This window comes from Leptopilina heterotoma, unplaced genomic scaffold (genome assembly GCF_015476425.1).
Source record: "Leptopilina heterotoma isolate Lh14 unplaced genomic scaffold, ASM1547642v1 Lhet_116, whole genome shotgun sequence".
In the NCBI taxonomy this organism is placed as follows: Eukaryota; Metazoa; Arthropoda; class Insecta; order Hymenoptera; family Figitidae; genus Leptopilina; species Leptopilina heterotoma.
This window is the reverse complement of record NW_025110835.1, coordinates 928020-950956: the sequence shown is the minus strand read 5'-3', so window position 1 is coordinate 950956 and position 22937 is coordinate 928020. Positions and strand designations below refer to the sequence as shown.

General features: G+C 24.6%; 2 protein-coding genes across 2 annotated transcripts; one reads left to right on the top strand and one right to left on the bottom strand.

Moving 5' to 3' along the window:
- Positions 1 to 7: 7 nt before the first annotated feature.
- On the top strand, positions 8 to 5375 carry LOC122509500 (E3 ubiquitin-protein ligase MSL2). The gene is made up of 4 exons (XM_043623623.1): positions 8 to 783; positions 1827 to 2062; positions 2174 to 2371; positions 4925 to 5375. Exons 1-4 carry the CDS (start codon positions 204 to 206, stop codon positions 5195 to 5197), a joined length of 1287 nt encoding a protein of 428 aa, XP_043479558.1. The 5' UTR covers positions 8 to 203; the 3' UTR covers positions 5198 to 5375.
- A 2416-nt stretch (positions 5376 to 7791) lies between these two features.
- LOC122509429 (tripeptidyl-peptidase 2) lies at positions 7792 to 22054 on the bottom strand. Its single transcript, XM_043623526.1, has 16 exons — positions 21828 to 22054; positions 21308 to 21436; positions 20413 to 20580; positions 19509 to 19669; positions 16941 to 17104; positions 16402 to 16734; positions 15842 to 16111; positions 14027 to 14495; positions 13596 to 13783; positions 13340 to 13494; positions 13049 to 13266; positions 12685 to 12919; positions 12303 to 12553; positions 11714 to 11934; positions 10740 to 11191; positions 7792 to 9242 (listed from the first exon to the last, which is right to left on the bottom strand). Exons 1-16 carry the CDS (start codon positions 21987 to 21989, stop codon positions 9033 to 9035), a joined length of 3786 nt encoding a protein of 1261 aa, XP_043479461.1. The 5' UTR covers positions 21990 to 22054; the 3' UTR covers positions 7792 to 9032.
- Positions 22055 to 22937: the final 883 nt, after the last annotated feature.

The window sequence follows — 22937 nt, the reverse complement described above, 5'->3', positions numbered from 1 at the left end:
CGGCCTCATTCATTTTTTGAGGTTGGTTTGGTTGTCTCTATGGTCTTTTCAATTGGGGTTGAGAAACCTGATAAATTGAAAGATGGCCGATGTTTTGTTTGTAAAGAAAAAAGATGGATAGGTTGTGCTGCGACCGTGACTATGTTTAGATAGTTTTTCGGATTAATTAAAGTGACAAAGTCCTGTTTTTAGTGCAGGACAAAATGAACGCTACGAGCCTATATGTTTCGACATGTCGGCTTGTTTTGCAAGCAGACGCCGAAGATCCAAATTCATGGACCGATTTGTACAGGCTAGTTCCTTATTTAAGGCAAAGCCTCAGCTGTACTGTTTGCTCGAATCTTTTAATTGAACCGCATACACCAACGGAAACGAACTGTCAACATCATGTTTGTCGTGGTTGTCGAGGCGGTCGTAAAAAACTCAAACCTTCTTGTGGCTGGTGTAAGGACTATGAAAAATATGTGGAAAATGTGCAACTTCGAATTCTCCTTCAATGTTATAAAAAGCTCTGCGAGTACCTGACAAGCACAAACATTTATCGCAATTTGATATTATCAGTGTCTTCCAACAATACTAATATTGGATCAGTGACAATGGGCGCAAGTAGTTTGATGGAATTAATTCAAGAAGGTGCGGGTTTTAAGGACGAATTTAAAAGTACAGCCGGTTTATCGAAATCTGCATATAGCATTTTACCTTGTGTTTACACTAGTACAACATCAACTCAAACGCAAGGAAGTGTCCTTCAATCTCCTGATGTTGTCTCGCAAAATATTTCAGGTATTTATTTTTATTATTAACTGTTTGTTTTCACTTGAAAAAAAGGTAAAAACCGTCAATTGTTTATATAAAACAATTGACTAACAATGTCAACAAAAAATGGTAGATCATTAGGAAATTAATAAAATTTTTCGCCCGAATTTCATTATTCTCATTGAATAATAAAATTCTTTAGAGCAATTCAACAACTTTCAATACAATTTTTAAAAAATTTCTCCAAAGAATATAATTATTTTTAAAATTTTTTAATTAAAATCTATTAATTTCAAGAATTTTAATATAAATTCAATTATTTTTAACAATTTTGGTAAAATCCTTTTAAAAAAGTCATTATTTTCAAAATTGTTATAAATAATAAAATCCTTAAAAGGAATTAAATTATTTTCAATACAATTTTAATTACATTTTCTCGAAAGAATTCAATTATTTGAAAAAATGTTGATAAAATTCTTGTAAAATTGTATTTTTAAAAAAATTGAATTCCAGCGAAAATTTTATTATTTATAAAAATAATTGAATTTTATTAAAAGTTTTATAAATAATTGAACTTCTGTGAAAAATTCAATTGAAAATTTAAATAATTGAATTTTTTCGGAGAATTTTTACAAGATTTTAAAAATAATTGAAATTCTGATAATAATTTTATTATTTATATAAAAATAATTGAATTTTGTTCACGAAGATTTTTATTATTTATAAATTGACTTTATGCCAAGAATTTTATTACAATTATTGAAAATAATTGTATTCTTCATAAAATTCAATTACTTTTAAAATTTTCAGTAAAAATTATTTTTTAAAAACTCCACTATTTTCAAGAAAAATGAAATGAATTCTTCAAAACAATTCAATTATTTTGAAAAATTTTAATAAAAAATTTGCCAAGAATTAAATTATTTTCAATACAATATTAATTACATTTTCTCGAATGAATTCAATTATTTGAAAAAATGTTGATAAAATTTAGGAAACAAAAGAGCAAACTGCCTACAGGTTACCGAAATACAACGATTATTAATATAGATTTTATATTTTTCTCTCAGAACCTTCAACAATTAGATCGGTATCGAATGGAGCTTCGATATATTCAGTAATGTATGCCGGTTCTGGAAATAAAATAACAATAAAACGAAAGGCCGCTGCCACTGAAGGAACTGATATGTCACAACATGAATTGGAATCGTCACAACAAAGTTCTGTTGCAGGATCAGTTAAATGTATTTCCTCTCAAATGCCATACGGATCTTCTTCACAGAGAAAATCTTCAAAAAGCAGCAAGGTACTTATTATTATAAACGATAAAAATTAGAAAATTAATCACAAATTAATGTAAAATCATTTTAAAAGGCGAAGTAAACAATATGGATGTTATGTAAGCAAATTTTTGCAGAATTCGGGTAGTTTTAAAAAGCCACGATCTGGTTCGACGCGAAGTAAAAGAAAAGGATGTCGCTGTGGTAATGCGACTGCAATTCCGGGTAAATTGACATGTTGCGGTCAGAGGTGTCCATGTTATGTGGAAAGTAAACCCTGCTCTGAATGCAGGTGTCGAGGTTGCAGAAATCCCCATACTGCTGATGGTCTCAAGGTACGTTTAGAAAACAATTTCCAAAAATGCAAAATGGGTAAAATTCTAATTTTACAACGAAAAACTACATTTTTTCTTTCTTTTTGAGAATTTGGACTACTTTAAATTCGCTAATAGTTAAAATAAAAAAAAATATTCATAAACATTTTAATAAAATTCTTCGAAACGATTCAGTTATTTTGAAAATAATTATTTCAATTATTTAGAGAAAATTTTTTCCAAGAATTCAATTATTTTCACAAATAATGAAATTCTTCTTCTTCTCAAAAGTGTCAGGGTGTCCGCTGGACCGAGAAAACCGGGAAATGACAGGGAATTTTTTTAACCGGGATTTTGGAAATTTTTTTTTAAAAACACTGATTATTTTGTGAGATAAAATAGAAACATTTATTTTAAGACACATTAATTATATTTCATTAAAAAGGATTGAATGATCTTCTATAGAATCGTTTTATTTTGTCAGGGAGTTTTATCAAAAGTACTATAAAAATATTCAATTTCTAGAATTTATATAAGAAAATTATGAATTTTGTTGTCCAACGACAAAAAAAGAAAATATTAAATTTAATTTTAAATTCTTTCTATTTCTAACAATAATTAAACAAAATATAATTTTAATTAAATTCGTCGAAAAAATTTGAAAGAGAAAAAATTTCACATTCTATAAAATAGTGGAAAATAAATCAATTTGAAAATTTTTTTTTGCAATAATATTATAACAAAACAAATTTGAATTAGTAAAAATTTGAACTAATTGGAACAAAAGTGATACGAAATTTATAAAAATAACTTTTTAAATAATAAATAAAGTAAATGAAAAATAAAAATAAATAAAATTTCTTTTCTTAGAAAATAAATTTTTAAAAAACCGTATTTTGCATTAATATCAATTAGTTTTTTTTACAATTATTATTCATAAGCAACTATTTCTATATCTTGGAATGTTAAATTAATATTACTAATATTAATACAAATTGAATTTTAAAAAGTTTCAAATTTAAGTTTTAGAAAAGTTGAATTGTAAAAGTTTTTAATTAAAAATTCTGAATAAGTTAGTTTTTTGAAACATTTTTATTCACATCTTTTTCAAATTAGTTATATTTTTAAATATGTAATATTTAATTGAAAAACGTTTCAAATTATTTAAAATTTCATAAAATTGTCTTTTAAACAAGACTATTTTAAAGGATTTGAAATTTGAATTATTTTCAATACAATTTTTATTAAATTCCTCGAAAAATTATTATTATTTTAAAGATTTTGAATAAAATTTATTCTTCGCAAGAATTTGATTATTTTCATTTCAATTTTTATAAAATTTTTTGAAAGAATCAAATTGTTTTGAAAATTTTTAATGCCCATCTTCGTAGAAATTCAATTATTTATAAGATTTTTAATAAAATTCGTTGCAGGAATTTAATTATTTTCATAAATAATAAAATTTTTCGCGGGATTTCAATTATTTTTAATGCAATTAAAAATGTATTCCTCGTAAAATGCAATTATTCTCCAAAAATTTATTAAAATTCTTCAAAAGAAATCAATTATTTTATCCATTATTTGCTTTTGTATTTAAATAATTTAATTCTCGTAAATTTGAATTTTTAAAATAGTCGATTTAAAAAAGAATTTCAGTAAAAATTTTAGAAAATATTTGAATATTTAAAATATTAAATAAAATTTTATTAAATAAAATATTTAAAAGCATTATGATAGGAATTAATAGACATTGTGAAATTTTAAAATGCTTTTACATTGAAATTATGAAAAATTTTAATTTCTGTGGAAAAATAAATAAGAATAAGTATTTAAATGTTTATTTAACAAAAATGATTCAAGTTTTGAATAATTGAAATAAAATAAATAAATTTAATTTAGAAATTATGAAAAAAATTAATCTTTTGAAAAATTGTAATTAGAATTTTTTGAAGACAGTTAAATTTTTTTTAAACTGAATTATATTTGTAATTAATTTTGACAAAAATTAAAATAAATTTTATATTTAAATTTTTTTTAAAAATTCAAATTTTATTTTTTATTTTCCATAATTATTTTGAAATATAATCGTATGTTTGAAGAATTCTAACTAAAAATTTGTAAAATAATTGAATTTAAAAAGAAATGGAGTTAAAGTTATTCCCAGAATAAGAAACAAAGTTAATATTTTTAACAGAAATCAGGAAAAAGTCAGGGAAATACAGAATCAAATGTTTGTGATTTTTGTGAATCGAATAAAACGAGTTTTTTTAGTCGTTAAATTTAATTTTTCAATAGCTACTTTTTTTCACTACTTCTTTTCAGTCTTAAAACTAATTTTTGTTATTTTTAAAAAACTAATTATCAATTGCGAAGCCTGATATCGTTTATAAGAAAAATTTGAAAAACAAAAAACTATCCCTAATTTTAAAAATTTCAAAGTAAGTTATTTGAAACCAAACCCTCAAATCCTCTAGAAATAAAAAATTTCAAATTGCCTCTACTTCTTTCGCTTACTTAGAAAATTTACTATTGAAACAAATTTCTTTTACATAGTTTTATATTATTTAATTTCAGATTCGTCCACACATACCGGAACTTCATAATTTACAACTGCAATTATCAACGCCATTAAGTTGTGATAATTTAAATTCTGATCCATTAGGACCAGTTGAACAATGTCTTTCTCCGCCTTCAGCAACTATTCAAGTTTTAAACGTTTATTCAACGCCTAGATTAGATATTGATAATGTACCGCAAAATTTACCAGCCGCTTTATTAGTTGGTGAAGATGCGATGGTAAGCACGGGAAGTGAAGCCGAAGACAGCGATATACAAATAGATGTGTGACAAAATCTAACAAATTATAGGCAATTACATTTTAAAGAACTTTTACAACAATAATTATGTACTTTCACGTGTAAATAGTTTGAATTAATTACGTCGATAATAGTCGCGCAAGGAATTTGATTTCGCTCGTCTCGATATGGTGAGTGAAATTTATTTTGATATTACAATAAAAATTGCATCAAGTTTGTTTTATTAACAACCCATTTTTATTTGTTAGATATTCATTTTTTAATTTGTATGTAAATTTTTCTTTACTATATTATCTGAGATAGTAAATATTTATTTTTTTTCAATTTTAATCACCATTTTTTTTTTTTATTTATTTTTTACACCAAATTTTTTTTTTTGAATTTATTTTTATTGTTAAAATTTATTAATTTCAATATTTATGTCTAATTCATAATTTTATTTATTGAATAAAAATCTTTTAACTACTTGACTTAAATTATGTCATCGGCAATCTTATTATTTTCGCATAATTAAAGTTAAAACTTATTCGTCTAATAGAATTGAAAAATTAATCATTGTTTAGGTAAATTTAATTTTTCCGGTAAACTATTTATGAAATATTTTCCTCTTACAACAGAAATTCTTAAGAATGAAAGAATAAATTGAATAGCATAAATTAAAATTGTATTCGTCAGTTGTTATTATTTTATTTAAAATATGTTAGTAAATAATTGTTATTATAATTATAATTTTTCCTGTAAATAAAATAATTCAAATTATAATTGTTTTTACCTTCACTTTTTGTTCAAAAGGGATAAAAAATTGATAAATTTTTAGTACATAATTTAATTTCAAAAAAAGAAAAATAAGGAATGTAAAATTTAATCGACGTGAATTAATGCACCAAGAAAAGAGGATAAAATAATACGTAATGTAAATTTTTTAAATAATTTAGGTCTACATATTTTGATCTCGTAAATACTTTTGTTTTCTCACAAAAGTATGAGATCGACTGTTTTACTATATGCTTAAAATATTTTAACGACATCAAATTTATATATAAATATATATATTTGTCTAATGTTTAGACAAAATAAAATTTGTAAATATTAGTAATTTTATCATTGTATAAACGTTAATTATACTTTATTTTCTATAGGATAGAAAAAGAAAATCGCTGTAAATTGGTGTGTAGCGATTCTGAGTGAATTTGTTTGACATATTTATAGGAAATTCTTTCATTTATTTTTAAGTTTTTTCTATTTTTTGTGAATTTTTTTTTATAATTTTAAAGAACGGATTCAAATAAAACTTTTAATGTACTTTTTATTGAAGGAAAATACCAAAAATATAATCTGAAAAAATTAATTATAATTAAATGTAAATAAAAATTATTTATTTGTGAACTGCAAATTATCAACGAGACATATTAGAAAAATGGGTTTAATTAAAAATTTTATTTTCAAATAGAGAAATATTATTTGTTTAATGTTGCTTATTAATTGGTTCAAAAATTGTTTAGTTAAAGAATTAAACACTAATTTCTAAATTGTGTGCAATAAATTATTATTTATGAAGAAAAAAAATATTAGAACAAAGGACTTTATTTATTAAATTAAAAATTTCTCATGTATAACTAATATGTCTTGTGGAAAGAAAATTAAAGTTTACTTATAATAAAAATTTGTTAAATCACGATAAATTTGTAATTGTAAAGTACATTATTATTGTGAGAACAAAATCTTCAGAATAAAAATATTTTACATACCAAATTGCTTCTTTGTTTCCTAACATTTAAAAAAACAATTTTTTTTAAAATTAATGTAGGTATTAAAAATAATTCAATTCTTGCGAAATAATTGAAAATAATTGAATACCTTTGAAGGTATTAATATAATTATAATTAATAATTTTATTAGAATTATTGATAGAAAATTTAATAAAAAATCATTTTTTTAAAACCAAAAAGAAAGAAGTTTATAAACAGAACCAATAAAAAAATTATATTATAAACATTTCTTTTGGAAAATTAATTAATTATCCATTAAGCATAGGAAGAAATAAAAAAACGTAAATTTATTTTTGTTATTTAAGTCATTTTTGACTTTTTTTTATTATCATCATCATCATTTTATCATCATCATCATCACCATTATCGATTTTACCATTGAAAGTTGATCCAAAAGAGAAGAAATATTCTCAACTTTCTAATGCCTTTCAACAGTGAAATCGATAATAAAAATTAAATTGTTTAGTCACAATTGTGCACTCGCATTAAATTAAGCCTTTCGACTTTTTTTTTATTTTCATCATCATCATCACCACAATTATCGATTTTATCACTGAATATTGATAAGCTAACATTTAAAACTTAATTTTGTTTAACAATAAAATCGATAATTGAAATTAAATTATTATTACTCGGTACACAATTGTACAAACATTAAATTAAGTTTTTTCAGACTTTTTATTTTCATTCTCATCGATTTTACCATTGAAAGTTAATTGTAAAGAAAGAATTAAATTATACTCAAACTTTAAATTACTTTCAACGAATAAAATCGATAATAGAAATTAAATTATTTGGTCACAATATTGTACAAACAATTTTTTATTAGCCTTTTTAGACTTTTTTATTATTATCATCATCATCGTTTCATCGTCACCATTATCAATTTCATAATTGAAAGTTGACAGAAAAAGAAATGCCTTTCAATAATGAAATCGATAATAAATATTAAGTTATCGTTTGTTGACAATATTGCGCGAACCAAATAATATTTACTTAGATTATTTATTAAAGTCTTTTATTTAAAGACTTTTTTTTTTATTTTCATCATCATCATTTTATCATCATCATCATCATCGCCATTATCGATTGCACCATTGAAAGTTGATCCAAAAGCGAAGAAAATAATTCTTAACTTTTTAATGCCTTTCAACAGTGAAATCGATAATAAAAATTAAATGGTTTACTTACAATTGTGCAAACTATACAAACACTAGTGATATTAAGTCTTTTTAGAATTCTTTTTTCTTAATATAACGTCGTGAAACATTATTTTTTATCAATTTTACCATTGAAAGTTCATGTCAAATATGTAAATTATTCTATAATTTGGATGTCTCCTTCAAACGGGTAAAATGGATAAATAGAAATTGATATTTGATCACAATTGTGCAAACCGTACAAATTATCATTTACAATAAAAACCCTCCAGACGGCAAATATGTTTTTTTAAAACTTTTTTTGTCAATTTAACTCGTCGATATAAATTTTAGCAGTCTTTTAAAAGTATAAAAAAAATTAGGTGATTACAATTTTATTGTACGTATAGAGAATATTTTCTTTTATAATTGCACATTTAATTATTTTTCTCTTAATTGTTATTTGATATAAGTTTTAATTACTTTCCATTAAAAAATTGAGGGTTTTTCTCGTAAACATTATACAAATATTTAGTCTAAAAATTGCAAAATATAAGTGAATATAGTGAAATTTTATAAAAACACATATTTGTGTGATATTTTTTTTTTATATTTCAAAAACAAATTTTGAAATTTTTTTTCTTGAAGAGCTTTTTTTATCACCCAGTACTTTCTTTTGTTTTCAAGTAAAGGTAATTTTGTTTTATAAAGTCCGAATTTTTAGTTATTTACAAAATTGACAAAATATACATTTTATTTTGTCAAATTTGTAATATTTTTTTTTGTGTTCTTTTTTAAGTTTCTTAGAAACTTTTTTTCTTTTTAAAGTTTTTGTCTTTTGTTTCGGACCTTATTTGAATATTAATACCATTGCTTTTGTAGAAAAACGTATATATGATTAAAAAAATAGAGATGGAAGATTACAAATGACGTTTTTTGAATTTTAAATTACCGTTGATCAAAATGGTTTATATGATTTTGGATAGCGTGATGGTAAACTTGCACTAACGTGATTTGCATAATGGGTCCATCCCAATTTATGAGCAACAACTATGCACCTTTCGTCAATTTCTTTCACTGCTTTCTCTTCTAAAAATCTTGTCAATAATTTCAAATAACGGCCGTACTGTTTGTTGAGATGCGCGTGCCACAGATTGACAGAAATGGCCTGTAATTAAAATTAGTCAATTTATTAATTATCGTTTTATTCCGAATGTATTTTAGCAGTTTCAAGTTGGTCCAAATTTTTACTAATTCAGATTTAGAAAAAAAGTTTTGTGATACTATTTTTGAAAGAAATATTTAGAAATTACTTTATTTTCCATAATTTTGCCCTATTAATAATTGTATTGAAAATAAATGAATTCTTGTGAAGAATATTATTCAAATTTTTGAAAATAATTGAACTGTTTCGAGGCCTTTATTTATTATATAAGAGAATAATTTAATTCTTTTGAAGAATTTTATTAAAATTGTAATAAAATAATGAAATTCCTAAAAAGAATTTTATTATTTATGAAAATAATTGAAGAATTGTAAAGATTTTTATTTATAAAAGTAATAATTGAATTCTTAGGAATAATTTTACTATAATTACAAAAATAATGAATTTCTTGCATAGACTTTTATTAAAATTTTTGAAAATAAATGAATTTCTACTAAGAATTTGATAAAAACTTTTTTAAATAATTAAATTCTTGGTTTTATTATTTGTTAAAATAATTGAGTTCTTCAGAAGAATTTTATTAAAATTGTATTGTAAATAATTGGTTTCGAAGAATTTTGTTGAAAATTTTTGTAAATTATTGATTTTCTGTGAAGAATGGCATCGAAATTTGTATTTATTTTATATGAAAAAAATTGAGGTATTTTGAAAAATTTAATTTTAATTTTAAAACAATTAAATTATTTCTAGAAATTTAATTAAAATTGTATTGAAGATAATTGAATTATTTCAAAGAATTCTTTTAAAACTTTTGAAAATAATTGGATTTAGGCGAAGAATTGTATATTTGAATTCTTTGAAAGAATTTTATTAAAATTTTTAATAATAATTCAATTCCTACGTAGAATTTTGATTATTTATGAAAATAATTGAATTTTTTTAGAAGAATTTTATTATTTACGAAATTATTTGAATTTCTGCGATGAATTTTATTAATTACAATAATAACTAAATTCCTGTATAATTTTTTTTCTCAATTTTTGATAAGAATTGAATTGTTTTTATAAATTTGATAAAATAATTGAATTTATGAGAAGAGTTTCATTAAAATTTGTTAAAAATAGTTGATTTCTTTTGAGAAATTTTATTAAAAATTGTATTTAAAATAATCGATTTTCTTTAAACTTTTATTATTTATTAAGATAATTGAATTCTTGAGACGAATTTTATTTAAATCGTATTGAAAATAATTGGTTTCGAAGAATTTTGTCAAAAATTTTTAAAAATATAGAATAATAATAATTAATCAATTGATAAGTGAATTAAAATTTTTTTTTTTAGTTTAAAATGTAAAAAAATAATTTTATAAATTGGACAAATATAAAATGAATTGATAGTACTTGAAAGTCAAAATAAATTGTAAATAGAAAATAAATAAAAAATTTTAATTGTGATTAAAAATGGTTGATAATAAATTTTTCGTTAGTTTAAATGACTTACTTTGATATCATTTGGTTCGGAGAACTTTTGAACCTCCTTCCAAACATCCCAGAAGTTGTCTAGCAATTCCTTGTTGGGTCCTTCGCCCTCGACTTTTGTTCTACCGACATAAAGTCGCGATAAAGCACAGCCTTTTTTCACTAAAGCTTCAATTAAACAATTCTTTTGCTTCTCCATTGTTGATTTTGTTTTTGCAGCATCGGGTCCTTGATCAGTCTTTGAGCCAAAATATGCCAAAATTTTATTTTGATCAACGGTTCCAATTACTTTGTCAGCAACGCCTAACATTTGATTTGCATAATTAAGCGATGTGTCTGGTAAATCATCGTGTGGTACGTGACGTCTCGCCTCTGTTAAATCCAACGATGACAACATCGAAGTGTAAACTGGCAAATGATCCGGAAAATCTGACTTTAATTCCACGTATAATTTGTGAGTATGTTCTCCAGGTTCTGTTGAAAGAAAATACGAAAATATTTTAATTTTGTATTCCAAAAGAGAAAGTAACTAGAAATTTTAAAACAAAGGAATGGAAAAAAATAGAAAAAAAACATAAAAAAATAGAACCTTTCTATTTATGAAAATAACACTAGAAATTAGTCACTATTTGTAAAATTACATATTGTTTATTTTCGTGGAGTAAATCGATTCTTTTGATAATTAGTAATTCTACATTCTAATTAAGAATAGTAAAAATAGTCGTGCAAGATTTCAGGGTTTCCACATTCAGGTACTGGTAATCAACCACATGGGGAGAAATTACAAAAAAATTGTAACAAACCGACAATGGGACGTCCACTAGGATCCTCATACGGATAAGCCAATTTACTCTTAGATGGTACTATTAAAGTTGAAGAAATTCCCAGAAATAAATTAAAATTTATTCTACCATAAGCTAATGCTCATTATTTGCTAACAAAATAAATTTTCGATCTTTTTTTTTAAAGTAAATTTAATAAAAGTAAAAGACTCACCCAATTTTGAAAGCCAATTACACTTAAGATCTCTTAATGCCTCATTGTATTCGTCCCATTTGGATTGATCTTTATCTGATTTTCCATTGGAATTGGATTTTTTCGGTGGCTCACACAAAACGTACTTGAAAGAGTGACAATCGACTTTCTTTCCAATTTCATCCTTGCAAAATGTTATTGTTCCTTGTAGATATGAACCCAATGTTGCGCCTTTGAAAAGCCTGTAAAAAAGGGGGAAAAATGCAAATTTTAGATCTTTTTTTTAACTCAAATCTTTTCTAAGTTAACAAGACTCGAATCAGTGAAAGTATTTAAAAATACGAACTTTACGAACCAAAAATGAAAAATTACGGACCAATTACTGACAAAAATATAACCAGTCCGAGTCAAATAAGAGAACATTTTACTTAAAACTATAAATTAAATTTTTTCATAACTATAAACCATAAAGATATCAATATCAATATCTTCATGTTTAATAATAATTAATTTACGGGCCTAGTTCGAGCCCTGAGTCAATTATAATTCATAACGTTTAAAAAAAAAATTCTAGAATTTAATATTACAATATTATTTATGCACAACTTACTTGCTTTCGTTGCTCAAGGGGGCGATATAAAATGGCATTGTATGACCAGGTGGAATTGATGCCGATACCATTTTTTTACCTCCAACAAGCGCTTGCGATTGACTAGCATAAACATCTAGATTCACTTGTGTACCAAGTTTTTGAGTCAATAACATTGGCATTTCCGTTAGTCTGTCAAGTAATTCTCGCTTTTCGTGTCGAACGTGCATTTTTAGTGTATAGTCACCTTTCTCTATTTTTTGAACTGTGTACTAGAAAAAAAATAAGCTCTTGTTTATTACTTATAATAATTTACACTTTGCAATACTAATTTATACATTATAATAATTATAATTAATTAATATAAATAATTATAATTAAATAATAATTATATCGCACTTACTTTGCAAGGATACGCATCTCCACAACAAATAAGCTGTTTATTGCAATCGTAAATCATCCACAATTGACTTTCGTATTCATTCTCATAAAGTAGCTCACTAAATAATGCAGCGTTCGGAGTTATTTCAGTTGCTTTCGCTATGTGGAATGTGTAAGTTAGTTGTAGTTCATAAATTTGTCGAGCAGGTGGTATAACGTCACGTTTCTTTAATGGGAGAATTTTCGAATCCGTCGGCCTGGAAATTTGTTTTTTATTTAAAAAAAAACGAATTACTATAAATTACGGAACACTATTCGTATTTTAAATTTGTAATTGACAATTTGTATTTTTCTAACTAAATAAATTGAAGATTTAAATTACATACCTCAAGACTTGTACTGACGACTTTAGAGAACAACTTGGCACAACATCTTCATTTCTCAACGAGCTTCGTAATTCAATTCTGTGATAACCGTCTCCGGGTTGCATTGTGAAACCACCGCCTATCATACGAAGTCCATGGAATTCTATCGAGTAATCGATAAAAATGTCTCCCAAATTCGCCCAATATTTTGCCACAGCTACTTCCAAAATAATTCCACCCTTGAAAGGAAACATTTCGATAAGAAATTTTTTGAAAAAAAAGTAATTAGTAATTAATTTATGATAATATTACTTCTACTGCGAATCCTTGAACATTTTCTGCCTGCGATGAAACGTTAATCATTTTATTGACTTCGAGATTTTTACAAGACAAACGGGGCTTCAGCTGAACAGTGTGAGTCACAAATCGTCCATTCTTGTCTTTTTCGGTGCCTTTCAATTTTAGAACTATAAAAAATGTCAAATTAAAAATTGAAAAAATCTTTATCGTCTTTTTTAGATTCACATCAAATGGGAAGGTTTATTTTATTTAAAAGGTTAATATTTACCTGCCCAAGTTGAATCATCAGGTACGACAATAAAGTGTCTAATAATGGTATTTGGTTTGAATAAAACATTCGTGTAATTCAAATCCGGAAGAGTGGCAGCTTTCGAGAGAACAGTGGGTTGAATAAGTGTAACCGGAATGCGGAATACGGGTCCTTTATCGACATTAGTAACATCATAAGCTCGAATACTGCAAAGAAAATTTATATTCAATACAAAAACACTAAAAATTGAATATTAAAACGAATTCAACCGAAAAAATTGAATACCGAATAATAAATATTTCATTCTTAAACATTAAATTGAATACTAAATATTAAGGTATTCAATAATTATTTTTCTTCCAATAAATAATTTTATAATAAATTATTCTAATTTGTAATATTCATTTTTAATATTATTAATATTAGATTAACAAATATTTCTTAAATACCTGGTTGAATGAACACCCTCTGGCAAATTTGTACCGTCAACTCTAATGGCGAATGCTCGAGGCATATACATAAGATCGAAATGTGATGGAAAATGTACCCACGAAGCGTCCGAAACTAACGACAACTTTAAGTTGAAATTAATTTTACGAGAAGGATCAATATTCTCATTATCCATGAAAATTGGCTCAACAACAACGGCATAATCTTTCGCTCGATCTACAACGCCAGATCTTAAGAAAATTCCTTTTGCATTATTAACGCCACAGGCAATCGAAAATCTGACATCTCTCTCCGCAGACTGTGAAAATGAGACCAAATTTTCAAAGGCACGCTCCACCTGAAGTAAACCCGAACCCTGAGCAAATGGATCGAGATTGTCAACAAACATTGCTGTATTTTCAAGAGCTCGCTTAATGCTGTATGGAGAAAAGGGATATTTCTTAGCTAGAAGTCCTGAAATGAGAACGGCTGAAAAAAAGTAGAAGGAAAATTACTATTTTATTCTGAATAGAACGTTTAGATATTTTTCTAATTAAAATCCAAACAGGCTTCGCACTCGTTAATTGATTTAACAAAAGTAGCAAAAAAGCAGCTTTTTTATAATAAATAAATAATTTTTTAAAAGAAATATTTAAATATTCAACTTCTGCAACAATTAAAATTTTAAATAATTTCAATTTTAAAAACCTTTCGAAATTTAATTATGTACATATTTCTAAAAAGTTCCTACTATAACGCTTCAAATATTCAATTTTCTCCTCAAAAATATTAACTGAAATTATTTTTCAAATCAATTCTTATCAGAATTCAACTAAAAGAATTAAATTATTTATAAATAAAAAAATAAATAATTGATTATTTCTGAAAAAATTAAAAGCCAACAATAATTCACTTGTTACTAATGAATTAATTATGTATTATTTATTATTTTCAAAAATGTTAATAAAATTATTTCTAACAATTCAGTTATTTTCATAAATAATAAAATTCTTCCCAGGAATTTAATTATTTTCAATACAATTTTAATAAAATTTCTTTAAAAAATTCAATTATTTTCAAAACATTTTGAAAAAAATCCTTCGAACGAATTCAATTAATTTCAATGAAATTTTTTTTAAAATTTCTCACAGGAATTCAACTATTTTTAATGAATTTTAATGAAATTCTTCTCATAAATCCAATTGAAAACATTTAAAGAGAAAAATTGGCAAAAAAATTAGGAAACAGAGAAGTGAACAAAAACAAGTACCTTTAAACTGCTAACAGACATTTGGAGTACAATGATTATGAAAAATAAAATAATTTCTAAATTTTTCTTGATTGTAATTTTGATCAATTGTAGTTTTTTTATCAATACTTAAAGTTTTAATAGTTTAAAATTTGTATCGAGAAAACTTAGAATCGACTGAAGCTCAATTACAAAACTTTAGATTAATAAAATAAAATTTAGTAACAAAAATTTAATACATTATCGAAACGACGTGAATTCGTGATTTCTGAAGTTATCATTATTTTGAAGAAAATTAAATATTATTAATTTTACTATTTTAACTATTAGTGAATTTAAAGTCGTGCAAATTCTCAAAAAAAGCTTTTCGTAGCACAAAACTAAAAAAAAATATCAAAATAGAAGCAAATCATAAAAAAAGTAGTAAACAGTAGGTTTTAGTAGAAGAATGCGAAACCTGTTTAATATTTAATGTAATTAAAATTCAATACTTAATGGAATTAAAATTACAATGAAACATGAATTTTAATATTAATGAAATTAATTTTTTTTCTAAATTCGATTTTAGATAATAAATAATATTTACCAATTGCACCGGTTACATGAGGACTAGCCATACTAGTGCCATTAAGAAGTTGACTTTTTCGTAGTGTATAATTTGGCACACTGGTAATTGCTCCTCCTGGCGCACATACTGTAATTCCGAAACCACCGTCCATCGTTGGTCCTCGGGACGACCACGTGAATGGCATGCCTGGCATTTTTTCACGTAGGGAATATTCAGCAAGCATCATATCAGGCGAAACGTAGGCGCCAACACTAATAATACTGCTTGTGCATATATCGGGTGGAGTGGCTGAGAAAAAGAATCGATAAACGTCAATTTCTTTCCCTAATATCTCCGTAAAATAATTGAAATTCTCTTTCGAATAAAAATCAATCATTATTTTAAAAATCAACTAAATTAAAACTATATTCGACAAATTTGTCCAAAATTTAAAAAACAGTCTAGACTTTTTGTAATTTTATCACCTTCTTGCGAATTTTAGATTTAAAAAAGAATTTAATATATTTTCTTTTTAATTTCAATGGGAAAATATCCCAGGATAATAATTGAAATTATTAAGATGACTTGATGATACTCACTAACTGTGCATAGAGCTGGTCCTAAATTTCCAGCAGATGAAACCCACGTTACTCCATATTTATCAATAACTTCATTCATTAATTCTCCAATTCTACCGGAATTACACCAATTTGTATGCTCGCCATAACTCATATTGATAACGTGCACTTTTTCCTTATAACTCATTACTTTTATCATTGCTCGCACAATACCAGTTCCAGTTTCCATTGTGCCAATTCTTCCATCTCCTATTGTTAGTGAAATTATCTGAGCACCCGGAGCAACGCCATTCAATTCACCATGATCAGGAAAATTGGCAGCCGCTATTGATGCAACGTGTGTACCATGTCCGGCTGTTAAAATAAAACGTGTTTAATATTAATTCTTTAAATAAAAATAAAAAATAAAGCGACATTCTTTAGCTGAAAAAGAAAATTAAACTTTATATCGCGAAAAAAAATTAAACTTTCTTTCGCAAAAAAAAATAAAAATAATAAGCAAAGTAATAAACAATTATTAAATAGAGAAAAAATGATTATTTACTGCAATAGCAACTTACAGCATACATTAACTATTTCTAAAGTGTTTCCGTCGTCGTGAACGTTGATCGAAACATTCAATTGATCTTCCTGTGTTAGTGGTTTATATTCATGTGTACGCGAATATTCGCCAAGAAAAACTCCTTTCTCCAAATCGCCTTCTTCGGAAGTATCAATGCATGCCCTGAAAAAGGAAAATGAGATAAGATATTTTATTATTTATTTTTTTGAGAAAAAAAAAAATTTAAATACATACAGGATTACAACAAAAATTTTATTTTATTTTTCCCTGTTTTCTAAACAAAATTGTGCCTTTTTCACTGACCCTAAAGAATATTTTGATTCATTTTAAAAATGTTCTTAATACCTTTATTTAATATTCTTTAATTGTAAAATTATTCAGAAACAGTTTTATTTAAAATAAATATTTATTCATTATTATTATTATTTCATAGGAATTAAAACTTTCAAATATTTCAAATTCAAAACTCCTTAAATTCAATAACATAATATAAGAATATATTGTTACTGTAACTTCTTCAAAATTATTTTCATAATTTCCATTCAATTATTAATTTCTAGAATTTTAAACTAAAACTCTTCTTTAAATCAATTATTTATTTTTAATAATTTTTGACAAAGTTCTTTAAGAATTTCCTAATCCATTTGTTTAGAATTAAATTTTTTTAAAAACATTTTAACTAAAATTCTTCTAGAAATCCATTAACTTTAATAATTAATTAAATATTAAAAAAATTTACTAATTTAAATAGAATTTTAATTATCGAAATTTTTCAAAAAAAAATTAAGATCCTTAAAATTTCTAAATAAATTCATTCAAAATTCAAATTTTTTAAAAATAAAAATAATAGATTGTTTGCTTCAAAATTTATTAAAATTTTTAAGAGTAATTGAATTCTGATATTTTATTAAAATTATATTGAATTCTTGCAAAGTATTTAAAATAATTGAAATTCTGACAAGAAATTTATAAAAATATTTTAAGAATAATTGAATTCTTTTGAGAAATTTTAGTGAAAAAAATTGAATTCATGCGGAAAATTCAAAATAATTTCAATTCTGCAAGTAAATTTTTAAAAATAATTGCATTCTTGCAAAGAATTTAAAATAATTGAAATTCTGACAAGAAATTTATTAAAAAAAATTTAAGAATAATTGAATTTTTTCGAGAAATTGTATTAAATATAATTGAATTCTTGTAAAGAATTCAAAATAATTTAAATTTTGCAAGTAAATGTATCAAACACTTTAACAATAATTTGAATTATTTTGAGAAATTATATCGGAAATAATTGAACTCATGCGAAAAATTAAAAATAATTGAAATTCTGCAAAGAAATTTATCAACGTTTTTAATAGTTGAATTTAGTTATTTTATTAAAATTCTAATGAGAATAATTTAATTCATGCAAAGAATTTTAAAATAATTGAAATTTTGATAAGAAATATACATAAAACAAGTTGTTCATTTCATGATCATTAAGCTTCCTCAATATAATATATACCAATTGTTTAATTTTTCATTTTAGAATAATTATTTTAAAGTGTTAAGATAAATTGTCAAAAAATACAAAATTTCAATTTTTTGTGAAAATTTAAAATATTTATTAATTCTATAAATTTTGATAAAATATATACTTTATATACATGAATCGATTCGTTTTTATGTCAGGAATGCAATTTTGACAAGAATTAATAAAAATTTTAATATAGAAAAAAGTTATTTCAAAAAATCCAAAAATTAATTTTTTCAAAAATTAAAAAATTGTTGAAAAAAATTTTTTTTTTAGATATTTTTGAAAATCCTTCTGTCTGATTTTTGGTATTCATGATCGTAATACACCTACAAAATTTTATCAAAATCCATCAAGACGTGTAAGAGAAAATTTGTCCACAAGAATCGGTGACATACACACACACACACACACATACATACACACATACATCCGGACATTTGTTCCTCTCGACGAATTATATATACTACACTTGAAAATTTGTAAAAATAATTGATTCTAAAAAATTCGGAAATCGACATCACTATAAGGCTTCCTTTATGAGGAAGCAAAAAATTTTAAGAATCAATAATTGAATTCCTTCGATACATTTTATTGAAAATAATTGTAATTCTGCTAAGAAATTTATCAAAAATTTTTTTAATTATTTATTTCGAGAAATTTTATTGACAATAATTAAATTCATGGTTAGTTGCATGAATTTAAATATTTATAATAATAATTCTAATTAAATTCATTCAAAATTCAAATTTTCTAAATTAATTATTAAATAATTTATATCTATAATTTATAAGTAGGATTAATTTTATGATAGTTCTTAAAGATTTAAATTATTTAAAATAAATTAATGTCAGAAATTGAAGGTTTTTTTTTTGAGAATTAGTGTTTATTTCATAAATTATGAGACAAATAAAAAAAATTCCAAAATTAAAAAATTTTCTATTAAATTCTAAAAATTTATTTTTTTCTAGTACTTTTAATAAAATTTCCTGACCAATTCTACTTTCCCTGACTTTTTCTGAATTCCCTGACCTTTGGCAACTCTGGACTTACCTCCACATTTCTCCATCGTGAAACAGTACGCAATCATAAGTTGGTCCAACATCGACGTATTTTTTTTCTGCATTTGTTAATACTTCGACTCTAGCTTCAAGTTCCTCTTTTTCTAATTTTTCATCCCAAGTGGTCAATTGTCGATGTTTTGCATCAAATACCTAGCAAAAAAGTGAACAAAATTTTCGTAAACTTTTTGGTATTTTTTTTTGTTTTTGATTTTCAAAATAGACTTGAATTTTTAATTTCTAATTAAAAATTGTGAGTCTGCGGTTTAAAAATTTCTCTGCAATTGAGAACATTGGTTTGAAAAATGTGAATTGCATTCGAGATATTTGTGTTAACTGCATGGAATTTTTAGGACAGTTTAACTTGTGTCTGTGTGTACAAATTGTATTGGAAAAAAAAGTTCTCATTGGCACATTACATAATAGAGTCAATGTCTTCGTTCAATCAAACTGCCAACTATAAAGATAGAATTCGTCACAGCTATCGGATTCTGTTGTGAAATAGTTGTCCCAATTTATTTTCTATGTAGTAACTAAGTACAAAAGCTCAACAACTATCTTTGGACCACATGAACTAAAATTCTAATTGTTATGCAGTGTTTACGTTTTAATTTTTTTTTTTTATTAAAATCAAACCAAAAAATGCAAAATCAAATTTCTCTCCTATTTTAATTAAACCAAGAAGTGTAAAATACAACTTACAAATATTTTTCCCGAAACTGTAAAACTAAAATTCTGATTACCATAAATAATGATTTAGAGATTCTGTAAATTATTCTTTTTTTGTAAATAATTGCAAATAATTTATAAATAAATTTTATTGCTTTGATTTGATTAATAAATGAATGAATCTATGAAAAGTCTACGATCTTGTTTTCTAAATTCGAGACACTCACTTGTAGTTGCCGGGTAGCTTCTGCTAGCGCTGTTTTGTGCCCATCATCCCACAGACGTTTCTTCCGAGTAGCTTCGATTCTTTCCCGTAATTTTGTTGGATAAAGTGAATATGCATTTTTTACTCCTACATAATAATTTCCAGTCGGATTTCTCCAGGAAGTTGGAATCTGTTAATTTAAAAATATTTTATGTAAATCAATTCTGATAATTAAAAATTAGAATTCAAAATTAAAATTTTAACATAAGTGAACAAAATTTAGAATCGCACTTAAAAGAAAATTAAATTCCCATATAAATATTAAATGAATAAAGAACAAATTTTCAAAAGCTGATAAATCTATTTTTAAATGAATTTCACAAATCGATCTGTCTCTGTTAAAGTAAAAAGATATTAACAAAAGAATGATCAATTAAAAAACTTTTCGACATAATTTTCATTAAAAAAGAAAATTTCCGAAATCTATAAATTACTTAATTATGATAAAATTTAATTGAAAACAAAACAACTAATATATCGCAAAGTTAAAATCGTTACCGACGAAAAAATCATTTAAAATCATTTAAATGTCAAATATACAATTCGTTATGGAAATAAATTATTATGTTCTATCTTTAAATTAATTGTAATAATTAGATGAGAAATGTTTTAATTTCTCGAAATAAAAAAATACGGATTTATCCAGTTTTTGAAAACTTGCTCCATAAATTATATTTCTGATTGAAATGAATAAAAACAAAAAAAATAGAGTATCATAAAGTAAAATGACTCAGCGTTTAAATAAAAAAATCTAAAAAAAAAATATAATTCTTCAAAGTAAGTTACAGTTTGTAAAGATTAAAACTGAAAAATATATCGAATTTCGCATCCTCCTATAAAATAATCAGCTTATTTACTTTTAAATCTCGGCCAGTGAGACCTGCAATGGATCCGTCTGTTGCTTGTACGATTGTGCTTGTGTCAACATCTCCAGCTCCACTACAGTCAAATCTCTCGATTACTTTTGGTTTTCCATCAGACGTTACCTGTAAATAATCACGAGTTAATTAAACCGAAACACTATAAATTGTTATATTTCATTTCAGAAACAATTTTCCCTAGAAAATAAATTTTTTTCTGACCACGAAAGAATCTAAAAAAAAGTTCTTCTAAAATTTACTTTGAATGAATCATGACTTTTTGACAATCAAGACAAAGGAATAAAAGCAAACACAAAAGCAATAGTTTAAAACATTTTTTAAAATTTAAACAAAAACTCATTCAAGTTGCACAAGAAAAATAAATAAAACTAATTGAAAAACTCAAAATTATAGAGAAATTTGATAATGTAAATAGTATTCCTATTAAAGGGAGATTAAAAATGACGTTAGTGAAATATATTCAAAAGCCGTATAGGTAAAAAAAAAATGTCCTTACCTGCAAACCGGGTGCTCCAGGATCAACTCCAGAGTCGAAAATCGCGATAATAACACCTCGGCCATCATATTGAGGATATTTGGTGATGAACTGAGTAACTCCTGTTTCTTTTTTTGGCAAAAGACCCCAAACAGGAAAATTACAATCAACGACGTCTGCCATATTTCAAATGCTACTCAATAGCACTGGCCACCGGGGATTGAAAAAAAGCCTCTCGGTTTCTCTTTTGTAAAAAGAAACGCTTTATATATAATAAAAAATTCACTTGCGCATGCGTAAGTCATTTACAAATATGTTTAAAGGTGCATTCAAATGTAGATTGTAGCAGGGATGGGTAGCTATTGAGTTATAAGCAACGCCTCTGATTGGCTAGCAATATTATCCGGATATACAGCCGTCCAATGAGAACACTGGAGGTAATGAAAACTTTTCCTTTTATTTTAAAAATCTGTTGGTAGCACTGATTTCACAAAAGTTAAAAACCTTAAAAACTTAAAAGTTAAAAATGACAGAACTATTTAAAAAGCAGAATGTTTTTTATGTTATTAATAATTGAATTTTGGTATTTAAATGCTTAGAAACAATCGAAAAAACTGTAAGTACTTAATAATTTAGTATTCTGTTAAACTATTTCTATAATTGGAAATTTACAAACCTACAAAGTGATATTAATTTTGCATAAATAGTACAAAAACTTGTTTGTAAATATTGCTTTTAAACTTGTTCATTCCTTAATTCAATACTATAAAAAACTTTATTCTTTAAATCTTCTATTTGTATAAAGTAGAAGTAAATAAAATAAATTGTTAATTAATTGAAATATTAATAATTAAAAATTTTCTTTGTGAATTTGACAAAACAAAATTATTTTCAATTTGTAAACAAATACATAACCTCTTTTTTCAAACGTAAATTTGATAAGTTTTTTTACCTAAATTTGATCAGAGTTGCCACAAAAAATTAATTTTTGTTTTTCCCTGATTTCCAGACAAAATTTTGACTTATTCCCTGACCCTAAAAAATATTCTGATTCACTCTAAAAACGATTACAAGTAATAAAATTTTTTACATGAATTCAATTCCATTTCACAAATAATAAAATTCTTTGCT